Source organism: Halyomorpha halys, unplaced genomic scaffold (assembly GCF_000696795.3).
Source record: "Halyomorpha halys isolate HHAL.00 unplaced genomic scaffold, Hhal_1.1 Scaffold106.1, whole genome shotgun sequence".
Classification (NCBI taxonomy): domain Eukaryota; kingdom Metazoa; phylum Arthropoda; class Insecta; order Hemiptera; family Pentatomidae; genus Halyomorpha; species Halyomorpha halys.
In genome coordinates, this window is record NW_027111449.1 from 1,559,757 (window position 1) to 1,576,111 (window position 16,355).

Consider the following 16,355-nt stretch of genomic DNA (forward strand, 5'->3'; position numbering starts at 1 on the left):
TTTGACTTTTCTCAATTCAGCTACTATATATTCAGTATATGTTATAGTATATTCATGCCTAGTATTCAGCCAAATATATAAAATTACAGATATTTCATTTATTATATTTTTTTAGGACACAATATGATGCTCTCCTGCAGATGTATGGTGAAAAACTTGAAGAAAGTCAAGAATTAAGAATGGATCTACAAGATGTCAAAGAAATGTATAAAGCTCAGGTGAGATTGTTTTTTTTTTTATAAATCTTTATTTCTTTTATACATAGACATTTTATTACACCAAATCAAACAAAAATTATTATTTTGATATTTACCTTTTAAAGTTGAATTATTAGGATTGGGATAGTTCCTTGAAATAGATACACAAATACTTAATGAATGGTAACTACAACGTAGGCTTTGTTTTATTCTAATCCAAATTCATATTGATAATTCTGATGATATATTATTACAATAAGGATTAATTGAACCAGTACTATCTTTCCTCAATATTTAACTAGTTGTCTTTTAAAGAATCTTGTATTATTACATTTAAATAAACTATTGAGACCTTCCTGCCTTGGGTAGGGTCCACAAGGATGTTAAAACTGATTAATAAATAAACATAAACTTTTAATAATGATTTAAAAAATTGAGGAGCCTCCGGATCAAAATGTATTTTGTCCATTAGAAATCTTAGTGTTTAATAAGTAGAATCATATTACTTTTAGTAACTGCGCTTTGAAGTTTCTTTTTGAGGCTCTCAGCAAAATGAAGTTTTTGTCCTTATCAAAATCTATTCTGTCAAGTCTTTGTAATGTATTCTTTATACTTTTTCTGCACTTTAACTTTAGTGGAATAGAAAACTCATCCGAGTTTGTTTGATAGCCTTATATGCATACATTGAGCCTTTCTCAATTTAACATTTTCTTGGAGATAAAATAATATCCATTTTGTTTCTATTCTCTTTTAACTTTAAGAAAATTGTGCATGAGGACCAGGCCCTGTCCTTAAGCAGGAGCAACCAGTGTGGCCGCACTGGGCCTTGTGCTAAGAAAACAAAATTAAAAATGAATCGGAACTTCTGCCTTACAATAGTCGATGAAATAAAAAAACTAAATGAACTATTACAGTTGACATATTAGGCAAGATACTGTAAATAGGGGCGTTTTGTTTCAACAAGATTGGCTTTGTTCATCTTTGAAGAAAATTAATGCAATGAATATGACTGAGATGACAAGAAGATCATTTATCTGAACTCTTGTTTTTTGCTCTTCATATATGTTTGTTGTTTTAATTTTTGTATTTAAACTGAATCTTAATAAAATTTTTAATTTTGGCAGCCTGCTTGGTATTCGATTCCTTTTATTTTTTATTTGCCTGAGTGATAATTTTTTAAAAACTGTTATATAAAAATTAAAAATGAAGAAAAAGCTAAATTAAGTTGAAAATAAGGCGCCACTGGAGTTGAACAAAACAGAAGAGTAACACCTCTTGTTTGGTTCATTTTGGGTTTGGTCCTTCTGTTTGTTTCACAGCAGGTATAGTTCAAACATTTGCAGGTTAAGTACTTTGACATGTGCAATCCTTAAGGAACCAATCGAATACAGTCCAGAGGAACAAATCTAAATTGCATTGTATTTGGGAGCTATAGGATTTTTATTATTTGCCAAATATTTTTAAATGTTGACAATATACATTTTGATTTGATTGGAGTTCTTCAATTATATTATATTAATTATTATTGTATTTTGTGCAAAAAATGAAAAATTTCTTATAATTTTTCCAGATCGATGAATTACTGAGCAAAAAAGAAGCTAGTCCTCCAGCATCATGATGTGAAGTTATATAAATCTTTTAAATAATTTTTTAGATAACCAAATCAATTTTTGAAAACTTTGGTATTTTATTATTTGTATTATAAACATGTATATATTAAAGACTCCCCACCCTATTTCTCTACGGATTAAATTATTGGGCTAATGTAATAAAAAGTCAATAATGGGTTTGTTTAGCAAGTTATATTTTCTGTGTTGTTATTATTTAGTGAATTATAATATTTGTTTTGTTATTGGTTAGAACTGTGTTGTTTTGTTGTCTGATTTTATGCTCAAAGTCTGTGATAATTATCTATTTCTTTTATTTTTTTTTAGAGTGTTGTTTTGATTATTAGTATTTTTATGCTCAATTAAAAATGAAACTAACAAAACAAGACAAAAATTAGCTGATACATCTATTATAGTTCTATAAATAAATTTATTTATTGCATACTGCTTTTATTTAGTTAAAATTGATTAAATATATTTGAAATTAATTAGTTGACTGTATAGATAATAAATGGTAAGATGACCTAGCAGAGCCAAGAAAAGGATCTAAAAGTAATAAAGAAAAAACTATTAATAAATAATATTTTTTTTTTACAATTTTGAGATTCTGCCTTCATTCAAAGTTTCTCGAGATAAAAAAAAAAAAAACTATTTATTAACAAATGAATAACTTTTTACTATTTTTAGTTTCCTTGACTGCCACCTGGATTGTCTTAAACCTTTGAATTTAACAAAGTGTAATTTAATTCTTTAGGTTTTGAAAAACTAGTACAAACATATATAATTAGAGGTGTATATTTTGCTTAGAGAACATTTATTATTACTTGTATTCAATGTCAATTCCATTCTATTTTGCATAAAATATATGATTGTAAATATATTTATCTTAATTTAAAAGATTTTTTAATGTAAATCGTTTAAATTTAATCACCGTTTGTTCAATATATTTATACAGTTTGTTACTTTTAATTGATTCACTCTTTGTAAATATGTATAAATAGTGTATAGGAAAAATGTATATGATCGAAGCAGTGTTTATTAACGGTGCTGTCCTATATTATTAACTCAAATATCGAGTATATTTTTATAATTTCTTCAATTCAATATCAAACTATTTATTGAAATATATAATATTGTCTGTTAACCTTTCATAATTATAAAACTTTCTGAACCGGTATTTCTTCTAGAGACTTTAAACGTGTTTTCGAACTGATAATTATTTACCAAACCTTGGAACAAGATTCATTAAGTTAGCCTTTCTTCACTTTTAGTCCCATTCCTACATCATTACAAGGATCATTTTGACCTTGAACTGTTAAAAACAAAGTCAAAATTTGAGTCAAGTGAATATCTAGTCCAAAAGTGATAAAAAAAATTGTGATTAATACTTCTTCTAACAGAGGACAACAGTTGTTCCTGAAAGCCGTTCACTAAGTTTTAGTTGAGGACAAGCCGTTTTAATTATTGTTTTTGAATTTTCAAATTCTAACCCATATCAAGTCAAGCTTGGTGCCACAAGAATAAAAAGAAAGTTATCCTCTAAGTCATATTACAATTCAGTTAGTTTTAATAAACTTAAACCTTCATTGTCTCAGAATTGTGATTTATGGACTTGATCCGCTTAAGCTCTAATTCCCTCAGATAGATTTAATTATTTGTTAAATCGATAATACTTATTTGTATAGTACATACTGAGACCAATTGCATATCTTTTTTTGTGATAAAAAAAACAAGATGTTTATACATACACCATATAAAAAATATTTCTGTATACATAATTAATTCAAACATTTACATATCCTTCCTGTTCAGAAAATTCTAATTAATTACATTAGTTGAATATTAAGCAGTATTTCTCTTTCTTGCTTAGTCCTGCTTCCAAAAAGATGTGAACTAAGCATTTTCTGCTAAGACCAACCTATTTCAGGTTTGGTTTTACCAGAATAGGAACAATGCGTGTGATTATTGTAGCTAACAACCTACCAACTATTTTGTCAGTTAGTGAAACTTTTTCCTGAACAGAGGTGACATGATCCATAGAATCCAAAAGTAATGCAAGACAAACCTGGAGTATTAAGGTATTCAAAGCTTTAAGAGAACTTTTTAATAAGGAATTACAGCTTTTTACATTAAAAATAATCACAAGTATATTTCAAAGCATTGCAATTTAATAAACTAAGTATTTATTTAAGAATTTTTTATGGGAACAGAATGTCTTGCATCACTTTTGCCCTCAACAGCTCACATGCAGTATAAACTTACATAATTCTTGCTTGTTTTAATCCCCCTCCCCTGCCACCCCTCATTCATGGATAAACTAACCTTCTTTCATATTTAGATAATTAAAAATATAAATACATTCACATTTAAAAATTCATAAATCACTTATAATCTAAAAGTTTCTAGTAGGAATTACAGGTTCCTGAAATAAATTCGACTGATATAGGTTTTATGCAAGTTCGATGTATTGTGAATTCTGCTGTATTTTAATTAAACCTTTAATAAAAAATGTACTTTTTAGAAATAATTTCTTCAGTTTCAATCTTCTATCCCAAAAGAAATAATTAAATTATTTCTACAGTTACAAGTATAATTTATATTTACATTATTACCATTTGTTTTATATTGTATCAGATACACTGCCTTATAAACTTATTGTTTATGTAAATTTATGCTTGTTAATCAGTTGATACATTCAAGCCTCGATTTATATTTTTTGGTGTTTCAAAAATAGGCTTCTTAAATCAATATTTTTGTTGTAGCGGTTGGATAAATTTGCATTTTATCACTTATTTTTTACATTTTTACTCTTTTTTCCCCTCACTGAAATTTTACACAATGTATATTGAATTAAATAAATAAATGGTATGAATGAATATACATTTATGAATTTTTTAATAGATAAACTAATGTTGCTATGCGATAGATCTATTTTAAATTTTTTAATTATAATGCACCATGTAGCCATTATACATTTATTACATTGAATGTTTATATATATTGTTATTTATTTATAATGAAAATAAAATTGTTATAGCCAATGAACTATAAATAAATGAGTACTCCTCTGGAATAAATCCTTATTGACTAATTAGTAGTGTTGTATCATGCTGATTATTCATTGATCATCAAGGATTAGTGAATCCTTTTTCAAGAATATCTAAGCTCCTGGTAGTTCTTTACTTACAAAAATAAAGTTTTTATATTAGCTTTACCCACCAAAGGTTGAGTCCAAATATATATATAAAAAAAAAAAATGGTCATTGCTCAGAACTTTCAAGGTCCCACAAATCATTCACGATTTATTTGATTATAAATAAGTTAATTTGTAAATTAAGTGTTATTTTCTAACTGTAAACTTATAACTACAATTATTGTTACTATCAGGCCCATCTTAAAATGCAATAAGAAAGGAACTAATCCAACTTTTACAGAGGAAAGTTTCAAAGTGGAGTTCACAATTGCTATCATTGCAGGATTAAGGTATTTCTGTATTCATCTGTGATTTCTCCATAGCATGCTAGTGACATTTTACGGTTGAGTCACAGATTCAGATTTATTACAAAATAACAGTTAAATTATACATGCATATTCAACTATAGTAGCTGTGAATCGCCTATGTATAAAAATCTGATAGGTAACTTATCTTCCAGACCAACTTAACATTTTAGGGTTGTGAAGATGTTCCTTCACTTTCTCAGCTATACAATTATTGTGGATTTTCTTGTTAATACAACACAATAGCTAGAAATGTCATATAAAATAATCGCTAATAAAAAATCAAAGTGCTGATATTAAATGGTTTGCAATTCAAAATCAATTGCTAGTATAAATACATACTAAATGACAAAGTATGATGGTACAAAAATTGTGCTGATAAAGAACAAAGGAAAAAAAAATTCAAACTACTTTTTATTATAAAAAATGTATTTAATCAATTATATACTTACAGTTTAAAAAAAATAATTAAAAATCTCTTATAAAATAAGCATCAATGTTATTTTCACATAGAGATATTTCTAAAGATGATATTTCGCTCAGCATATCGTTAAACGTCAAAGTACTTTTATAAATTCTATCATTCGTTCTCACAGGAAAAATATGACTCAAATTAATCTGTAAAAAAACAATCATAATGGTTTGTGGTTAATTTTTAATAGCTGAATACATTATATACAATATCAATTTCAAGAGTGACATTGATAAAATATCAGTGAATACAATAATTAATAAAAACTAAACTTTAATTTTGGTCTCTGTTGTTTTATTAATGACGTTCCATTTAGGTTTCTACCGTTTTATTAATGACAATCCATTTTGGTTTCTGCTGTTTCATCAATGACAGTCCATTTAGCTTTTACAAACTAAACTTTCAAGGCTTATCTAAGAAGTTATTTGATATTAAGCAGATCAACCAGTAATCAATCACTAATCGTTCATTGGTTGATTTTCAATATCTTGGACTATTATATAAATAGCTAAGTATTTAAAACTAGAGATATTATACAAGAAAATAAATAAACTAAAACAAAAATGTATTACTAAAGAATTTTTTATCAAAATGGCTGTTGGTCACGTTTGATCTTTGAGAAGTTTATTCATTTATTCATTCATAATAATTTGTAATTAATCTATTAGTTGGAAAAATTATATTAAAAGCCCAAGGAATAATAAAAGCTTTATTTTTAATCAATTATAAGACAAGACACTATCTACAACCAAGTCAGTAGGCTTAAAAATAAATAAATTTTGAAAAATCAATGCATTCATAATTGACTGAGCATAAGCGAGTTCCTGTTTCAACTAGACAGTTTTCAGAATTTTGATGAGGTCAATTTTTCACCGAACTATTACTATCTTATTTGTACAAATCTATCATTAAGTTATTCTATTACAAAACAAAACTATAATTTACCTTATCAGTTTCTTTACTATAATCAGATTGGAAACATCTGTCAATCGAAGTCGACTGGAGTAATACACCCAGACCCTCTGGTAAAACTAGAGAAGTTGTCAAATGGATGTTAGCTGGGTGTGGTAAAATTGGAGCAATGTATTCCTTTTTCCTTATTTTCAAGTTCTTGTCAAAGGAAAACAACTTTTGAACTGGATACAGCAATTTCTGCAAACTGATGTAGGCATTTCCACTTAATCGACCCCACTGTGAATCAACTTCCTTAAATCAAAAGTTTTTTATTTTAAATTAATTTATTTGTAATAAAATATTGGCCAGAAAATAAATTTTAATTGGTTTACACTCAATATGGGAACAATGCATTCCTCTTTTACTAAATTGTATATTATACCTAAACCAGTTAGTCAAAATTAGACTAAACACGTTATAAACTAAATAGTTTTGAACAAGAAGCTGATCATATACCAGTCAGCAGTCTACCTCCATCAATATTTCTTATGATAAAGTCAAAGTAACAGAATGTATTGTTTGTTTCATTTTTCATAGCGCGAGCTGTAAAAGTTGAAGGGGTACTAAAGTAATTATATATAAATATTACTTAATTATTTATATTATACCATATATATATTTTTAACTTAATTTTCATATCAAAAGTATAGTTTAGGTTCAAACGAAAATCTTTAATATTAAACAGATAGGAGAATTTTATAACATTTTAGACTCTTAATCTCAGGGTGGGTTTCTAGGCAATCAGAACAGTCAACTAAATTATTAACTACCTTTACAAATATACAATCTTTTTTTGATGATGGAGGTTTTCTTTGTCTTCTTCCTTAACAGGTAACTAACACTTGCTGTATACAATCTTTCAGCAAACAAACATTGACTGTTAACAAAGCATTTGTCCTCTAAAAGTTATCACTCATCTCATTCACTGGTGATTCAAAACAAAGAGTCCCTTATTCTTCTTGGGTGACTCTTCGATGTCTTCTTTTTCAAGATGTCTACTCTTGAGCTGGACAAAAGATGATGAGGACCACCTCATCCAGGAAACATCATTCCCCGCCCACTCCTAAGCAACCCAGCAGCTCCCAAAAACCAATCTCTCTTCCTTCCCCTTCTATAGGTGTTCGTTCTCAATATCAATTGTAGCACTACGGTTTTGAGTTTTTTTTCTTATGATTTCTTTTATGAATAACTTTCTTCAATACTTATTCTTAACTACTATTTTTTCTTAAATGTATTGTAATTTTAATTATGATGGGACAATCATGGGCACAAGACGTGCGCCGTCACCTTCTATGTTTTGAATAACGACCTTTTCAACTCCATATTTGACTGAACAAAATTGGTTAGCTTTTTTTTTTGGTTTAATAAAGCAAATGAACAATATTGAAATGATACATAAAATAAAAACATATTAAAAACCTTTTATACATAAAAATATACTATTTACTCAAAAACAGTATCCTCTTTTTGATAATAGAATATATAATTTAATTTTCTATGGCATAATTTCTGGAATTTATTACTTTCTTCTATTTAGCAACATTATACATAACATATGTATATATAGTTGACCGTAAAAATTAATATATAGGAAGATGGTCAGGGTTGGGGTCAAAGGAGAAACAAAATAGTTTAAAACTCCCTTCCTTCTAAGGGTTCCCGTTGTCTTCAGAATGTCTAGCAAAGAAGCCAAAAAAATTCTCTGATTTTTCATATTTTGTTTTAAACTATTTTTGTTTCTCCTTTGACCGCAACCCTGACCATCTTCCTATATACACATATATACATAATATAGTGTTATAGATACAATTATATTTTTAAAAAATACAAACCCACCTAACTGCATAATTCTATTTAATTTTAAAATTTTTATATTGGTGGTTACAGTGAGAATTCCTAATCAACTATCTCATAAAATATTAATAAAACAGTTTCAGAAAAAAACTCACTTGACATCCTGGTGACTTGGCTTCTACAATAAGTTTGAAAACAGATAAGGTTGGGCGATTATCAGTTACTGATTGACCCAAACCTCTATTATCATCTTGCAGTAATTTTCGATCTTGCATTATCTACAAAAGAAACAGAGTTTTATTAATTGATAAAATAAAAATAATGGCTGCATCACACATTCTAAAGTGCTGTGCCAATTTGCAACACTGTAACCTCCCAACTTATCTAGGAGGCTGGTTTTATTTCCTTCAACATTGAATATTAAAAACTTCAAAAATTTAACAGTCTATCAAGAATCGTATGCTTGCTTCAGAACCGACTGAGGGGCTCTAAAGATAGACTTATATATATCCCTCTATTACATACACCGTTGCTTTTCATGAATAGTGACTCATCTAAAAAAAAAATTTTATTTTTATTTAGAATTGGAGGTATTCCAAAGATAGTACCATAAACTGGGATTACTTCCTATACTGAGGTCATTCTAGAGACTTTCATAAAGCTAATAGAGTTGTTACAAATAAATTACAGTTACAGTACAATCTATGATATATCTCAAATCCAAAATAAAAAAAAACTTTTTTTCAGATGTGCCGCTATTCAAGAAAAGTCGCAATATATATTTTTTCCAAATATTATTGTAAATTTAAGAAATATAAATATAAGCGTTGCAATGAGTAAACCTTGGTCTCCACTAAGAACTAAAAAGAAGAAACAGAGTCCATTCACCTTACATTAAACAACTTATTCTCCCTTCCTTTTAAGGCTTCCCGTTGTCTTCAGAATGTCTAGCAAAGAAGCCAAAAAAATTCTCTGATTATTTCATATTTTTTCCTGATCATTTTCAAATCAATACTGTTCATTGGTTACTTTATTAAGCATGTATTAATTATGAATGATTATATATTATTCCCTGCTACTTTTACTAATTGATTGGTATTATCAAATGTAGATACAGGTGAACTTTATATTGTGATTAAGACTTATTGATCTATACTGATATTGTGTTACACAATTGGTTATAATTTTTATAGAGTTCAGTAAATAGCTTAAAATTTACCTGCACCTAGAAGTAAGTATAAATTAATTTCTGTTAACGGATTCATTTTGTGTTGGATTCTTGTAGTTAGATAAAAATATTGAAGTTAAAAATGTATCTAGAAAAATATTGAAGGTAAAAATTTCTATAAGGGCTCAATTTGAAGCACACCATAAAGTAGTTTCTACGGGACATATCTGTAAGAGTTCCATATTTGTCAAAATAAATTCACAAGAATTTTTCTCGTTTTATGAAAAAAAAATATATTAGTATTTGAAAAAGTATAATTCAAAAAATATTGAACGTAAAGGATTTTAATAGGGCTCAATTTTAAGTTTGTTAAATGGATTAATTAGATTATGATGATTATTTTCCTAGGAAGATTAGTTTTCATATTTCCCAAAATATATTCACAAATTGTAGTTTCTTGTTATCTGGAAAAAAAATAATGGTGTTTGAAAAATGTTATCTCCGAAAATATTGAATGTAATCAGTTCTACTAGCACTCAAACATTAACTCCATTAATTAACTCTACTTAAAAAATTGATTACTTTTATTGTGCGCTCCAATCAAATATGAGTGAATTTTTTTTTTTCACCAAGTTACATATTTAGGCTACCTGTGATACATTAGAAGTTAATGGCTATGAACTTAAAAATATATGGTGCCCATCTTGAGAGATATGGCATATTAGGCCCTACACACTGTCTAGAAGTGGTACTTTTGTACTATCTTCTTTCACAAATAATTTTACATTATAATTCACTGAAAGATGTCAGTTTACTATTACTTCTAGGTTCTACCGTCAGGTCCTGACGGCTATTTAAGGTCACAAAGTGAGATGATTAAATTAATTCAAGAGTTTTGTTTATATTAACATATACATACGGGAAAAAAACATATGGAAGCATCTTTTTCACTCCTATTATTCAAGATTTATAAAATTAATAAACAATATTTTACTATAAATATACTAAGCAATTTTCCTGGACTAACAATAACCTATAAAAGTACATACCTATAGCATTTTACCATAAATAAGCACTGCGAGAATAAGATTTCATTCTCACAAGACAAATCAACTATTGGGGAATTTTCATGTCTCCTGATTCCTAGTAGAGCTTTTGTGTGTAGCACTGTCATATGCATTTTTAAAATCTAGAAAAAGGTAATCTGTAAGTACTTAAGAACCAAGTTGAGCTGTGAACCAGGAACATGAAACCCCAGCAGCTTCCTGCTGTTTTACAGTTGTTGAATAGTAATATTTAAAATTTTTTTTTAAATTATATTAAATAAATTTATCAACCAATATTAATTTCATAGCAGAATTATATTTAAATATTTAATTATAGGAATTACCTCAATCTGTCCTTCATAAAGTGATGAAACTCCTAAGGGCTGGGCCGACAAAATTGAAAGCCTTACATGTTTATCTTGGATGTAAGCTGCACTAGGCATCGGATAATAATTTCCTTGCAATGGTAATTTGTTCAATCTTTTTCTTTTGATCATCTATAAAAAATAAAACATGTTTAAATACATTAATGGATTATCATCTCATTTCGTGGGAACAGTATATATTATATTGTATAGAACAATAGAAACTAATGTTGAACATAATGTTCTCATCCATCTCTTCATGATTATGCAAAACATAATTAATCAATAGTTTTTTTTTCCCAGAAAAATTCTTAAATTGTAAAGGAATTCAAGAATGTTTGCAATATAAGCATTTATCTGCACTGTTATAGCACTGCAACAAAGACACTTATTGAATCCCTTATCCTGAGACCGGAAAGATATATCAGGTAACGGGCTTTTCATTAATGTAACAGAAAATATTTTTAGAACCAACTAGAAGGTCTAAGGAAATTATTTACTTTAAGAGATCACATACTTTTGATAGATTTTTAATAATTCACCTTTTTAAAACCAACAATTTTGGTGCAGAAAAATAATTTGATCAATAAAATACTTAAGCATTAACAATAATAAAAAGGTTGCACAATATTCCACCAATAAATATTTTTTCTTTAAAATTACAATATTTCAGATGTATTAGTAACTTGCACAAGCATGCTTCAGCATTTTTAGTACTGAAAACACACCTTCACATGACATTTTTTTTTTTTCAAGGACACTCATTAATTCATTGTCACCTGTGATAGGTACAAATTTAAAATTATTAATAATAATCAAAGACAAATTTTTACCTGGAATCCATTGAGATCAGTATAAAATTCAACACCACTCTGAATATTACTTGAAAATCTCATCGCTAATTCATAATTTTGTTCTATAGCCCCAATGTCCACAAGATTTCTAATCTCAATACTCAAATCATCTGGACCTAATCCGGAGATTCATAAGTAATAAAATACAAGGATAATAACAGAAATATATATATCATATAAAATCAATATTAATAGTCAACATATTGTAAGTTGAGCACAATATATAAGACTGCATGTTATTACATTTTATACAAATATGAAAGATCATAACATTGATTTTTCATTTTTCAAATTATTAATTCTTTTTTTTTTATGAGAGTAAAAATATTGCATTCACCTTTATTTAAAAATATACTTTGAAGTACACAGCATGTGAAAAAGCTAATATGAATTAGCTTTTATTTTTATGAAAATATTTGTTCATATCGTTTATGCCAAAATAAATTAGTAATTAAATGTATGTATATGTACAATTAATATCATAATGGTATATGACATGATATATTTTAGAATTTATAGCATAAATATTATATGCCTTGAAGGTAAGAGACACTTGTTATATTTCACTAACTTTAGAGCAAAAGAAGTTTGAGCACATATACCTCTTTGAATAAAAGTCTGCTTATTAGTTTATTCTTTTTTAAGCATGTAACCCCCCTTCCCTTTAAATTGGTTGAGGAAATAGACATATACACTGTATTGGTAAAAGTCATATAGTTTCCTTTACCTCTAAGATAAAAAATGCTGAAAATATTAATATTAATGATTAACTATAAGTGAATATGAAGGAAATGATCAGGGCTGCGGTAAAGAAAAAACAGAAAATTATAACTATTTATTCATTTGCCAGTGTCGACTGTTTTAAAAGTTACCATGAATTGACAGCAAATAGAAATATATTATGGTTGCGTAAAAATAATAATTGTTTTCTATTCTAAATAAAGGGCAATAAGATAATTTGACAGGATCTATCTGCTGGAGCTGACAATATGTAAACTAATCATCAAATGGTAATTATACTATGTAGAGATGTATTAAAAATAATTACCACCGCTATTGTATAGTGTCACAGAATGTTCAATAGTAGGGAACTTAACAATAACTTCGGATTTCATTTTTCCTTCAATTATTAACACTTTCGGGTTAGTTATTTTTACAATTTCTGCTTCTCCATCTGGCAAAAATAAATATGCACCACTCACATCACCGCCATGCCTTGTTGAATAACTAATGAATAAAAGCAAAATAAGCAAGTAATTCATTTTAACAAAGTAGCGTGATATTATAGTACACAAATAGCTGGAGTCTTACTGAAGAAAGTCCAGGTGTAGAGGAATAGTAATATTCCTATCAGCTTTTTTAATATTGATTGCCTTCAATAGGCCATTTTTGCTGAACGCAACAGATATATTATTGTTTTGGAGTGAAAAATCCCTCGAATTTACTACCTGTTTATTTTCCCAATCATCGTCATATATATCAAGAATGGTAGAATCAAAAAAGGTCAATTTTGCATGAGTATTCCTGAAAAAAAAAATTATCTTTTATTCTTAAATACTGGTAATCAATAAAAGCAAGTTTTTTGGAATTAAGAATAAATGACCGATCTTTATAAACCTGTAATTATTTTGTGTGTACAAATGTATTTGGGTGAATATATAAACAGAGTGTAATCTCGGTAATCTGAACTTCGGTACTCCGAACACTCCAGCAATTTGAACTTCGGTACTACGAACACTCCAGTAATCTGAACTGGCATAAAAAAGTTGCTTTTTTTGAGAAAACTCATGTATAAAGGACATTTTTAACTTCCCAATCTAAAGGCATGTTATTGTAATCACCGTGAATGAAAAATGAAAATTTTTACAGTTTCGATATCGAGTAATCTAATTCCTGTAGAAGTATTCATAATATATTTTGTTGGAATTAGAAATACATAATACCTAATTTATAAATCATTTGATTCTGTAAAACTAATAAATTAAGCAATAGTAGAAATAGAGAGAAAAACACTTTATTAAAAATGATATGCTGCCCAAGTTCATTGGGTTGCCTTATACACAGCATACTTATGACTAGTGAAGCACAATTTTTTTATAATCCTATTAATATAAATAGTCACAGCATATATATATTTTTAAATTGTTGCATTTTAATACAAATTTTGTTGGTGCACTAGGACTCACGCAGTTTGGTATGGATTCTATAGAGGAGCCCAAGGAATGTGAACAAATAAATCCATTAAGTCTTTGAAGATTTGTGGATTCTGATCGAATCACGTTTTAACTACATTTGAATTTATGGCGCATAAAATAGGTCTTTAATGGTTGCGGTGCATATTGCCATCCACCAAGAAAGGTACATAAATAGTGTTATAGGAAATTCCAGAGTGTTACTAATAGAAGGCAATAAAAGACTATGCATAACGGTACATATTAGCCAAAACTGCCATTAAAAGAACTACTATTTAATAATGCAACAATTATATAAATCAATCCTATGTTAATTAATCATTCTTCAAAAAATTGTAAACTTTAGCTGTTAGATTAATTTAAATTTATTCTTGCTTCTTAAAATTAAAAGATAAGCTGAATCTTTAATTGTTAATGTAACAATCTATTCATTAGATTTACAATGATGCACATACATATATAATAAAATATTAGATTTAAATACATTTTAATTGTATAGGTATAGATTAAAATGCACATATAATATACATAATAAATATTTAAAGAAATGGCGTTATAACAAACTACAGTTAAAAGGGTCATGCAAAGCGGGTATGGCTGTGTTTATATATTTTTTAAAACTGTAATTCAATAAATATGTATTTTTACTGATTCTTGAATTAAGTTCTTATAATGGCCTCAGTATTATGAGAATGAAAAAAAAAATTTTCTTTTTTATAATGAAGTGAAGGCTTTATTAAGGAAGCTTTTCACTAGACAGCATAACATAAGTCAGACCATATTTGAACTTGAAGGTATTGCTTGGTCTAATCACAAGAAGAGTCAAATATCTTTAGGACCAGTAGTAGCCTAAGCTAGGTCTAAAGTGGTCTAGACCTTTACACTACCATTCCATCCAATATAATCATCATATTCTATTTGAAAATAAAAATTTAAACAAAGAAAAAGTCTCTTAAATAAATGGGTCAGTATAGCTTCATCACTATTTCCTATATTTTTTTCTTTTCATTTACTTTATCACCTTATTTTCTTTCATCTAAGTTCCTTTTCCAGGAAATTGTCCTTTGTATACAGATTTTTATAATGTACATAATCACCTATATCTTAAAGTTAATGATTTGTCATTTGAGAATAAAACCTATTAGATAAGCCATTGTTGAAACAAAGGAATATGTAGGAAATTAACTTTTGGCATGAGTAAGCTAAGGTAGTTGATGACATTTGATAAAATTTATACTAAACCAAGCCTAGAATAATTCACAACTTTTCTCCAACTTTGATTTAAATTATACGATCTGTTTCTGAAATAAAGGAAAATACATTTTCACATGTGTAAGCGAAAGTATTTGAAACAATAAATCCTACGTCTAATTTGTACTAATACCCAACTTGCTTCTTAATTTGGGCCAAATAAGAAAAGCTATTTTCAAAATGTAGGTGTGCTGAGAAAATTTGTTAATTTGTTTATGCATGCATAAGCAAAGGGCAGAACCGGACAAAATTGAAATGGAACCAACTAGGTACTAACCAAATAATCCTTAAAAAAAAAAAAAAAAATAACAAAAATACTTGTTTTCAGTTATAGATAAACTCGGCCAATATACTCACTGTTGCATTAACACAACAGTTGAGACATAAGAATAACACAATATACCACATTAAAAAATAAAGATATTAAGCTTATTGGCAGAAAAGTCAGCCGTTGCATTTTCACAATTATGGAAACAAAGAAATAAAATCCTAAAAGAGCAGGATATCAGAGAAACAAGCTCCAGGCTAGGAAATACAAAAAATATATTTACATCAATTTCATAAATACCTGTTATCTTCAGCTATTTCAACTGAAAAATAAGCTACAGAGAGAGGCTTGAGATGAGCCACAAAAGATAATAGATAACAAGCTGAGCTGGTGCTAGGTAACGTGCATACACGACTTATTTGATAAGGAACTATCTCACCTTCTGCATTACGAACCTGGAAAAGAAATAACAATAAATTTAGTTAAAATATAATATTTAGTTTACATAATTTTTAAAATTACATTGTTGGGATTATAAAAATTTAATCATAAAACTGACTGAGCTTTGACAGAAAGAAAAATCACCATACTAAGGAAGTTTTGCATGGCAACTTGTTTTCCAAAACCATCATGAAAGATGTTTGGAAAATACCAGGGCATTCAAAAAGTCCTGTCGTTTTTCGTTTGTT

General features: G+C 27.9%; 2 protein-coding genes across 2 annotated transcripts in view; one reads left to right on the forward strand and one right to left on the reverse strand.

Annotated features, from left to right (window-relative positions):
- LOC106677706 (TATA element modulatory factor) overlaps window positions 1–4,750 on the forward strand; it is a gene marked incomplete in the record, with an annotated part of 37,181 nt that extends 32,431 nt beyond the window's left edge. The window contains 2 exon segments of the mRNA XM_067049453.1: window positions 116–218; window positions 1,768–4,750. Of these exon segments, the coding sequence (XP_066905554.1) occupies window positions 116–218; window positions 1,768–1,815 (151 nt within the window).
- A 972-nt stretch (window positions 4,751–5,722) lies between these two features.
- Window positions 5,723–16,355, reverse strand: part of LOC106677705 (alpha-mannosidase 2) — a gene marked incomplete in the record, with an annotated part of 27,686 nt that continues 17,053 nt past the window's right edge. The window contains 7 exon segments of the mRNA XM_067049454.1: window positions 5,723–5,920; window positions 6,720–6,980; window positions 8,678–8,800; window positions 11,081–11,233; window positions 11,935–12,071; window positions 13,004–13,182; window positions 13,267–13,479. Of these exon segments, the coding sequence (XP_066905555.1) occupies window positions 5,771–5,920; window positions 6,720–6,980; window positions 8,678–8,800; window positions 11,081–11,233; window positions 11,935–12,071; window positions 13,004–13,182; window positions 13,267–13,479 (1,216 nt within the window).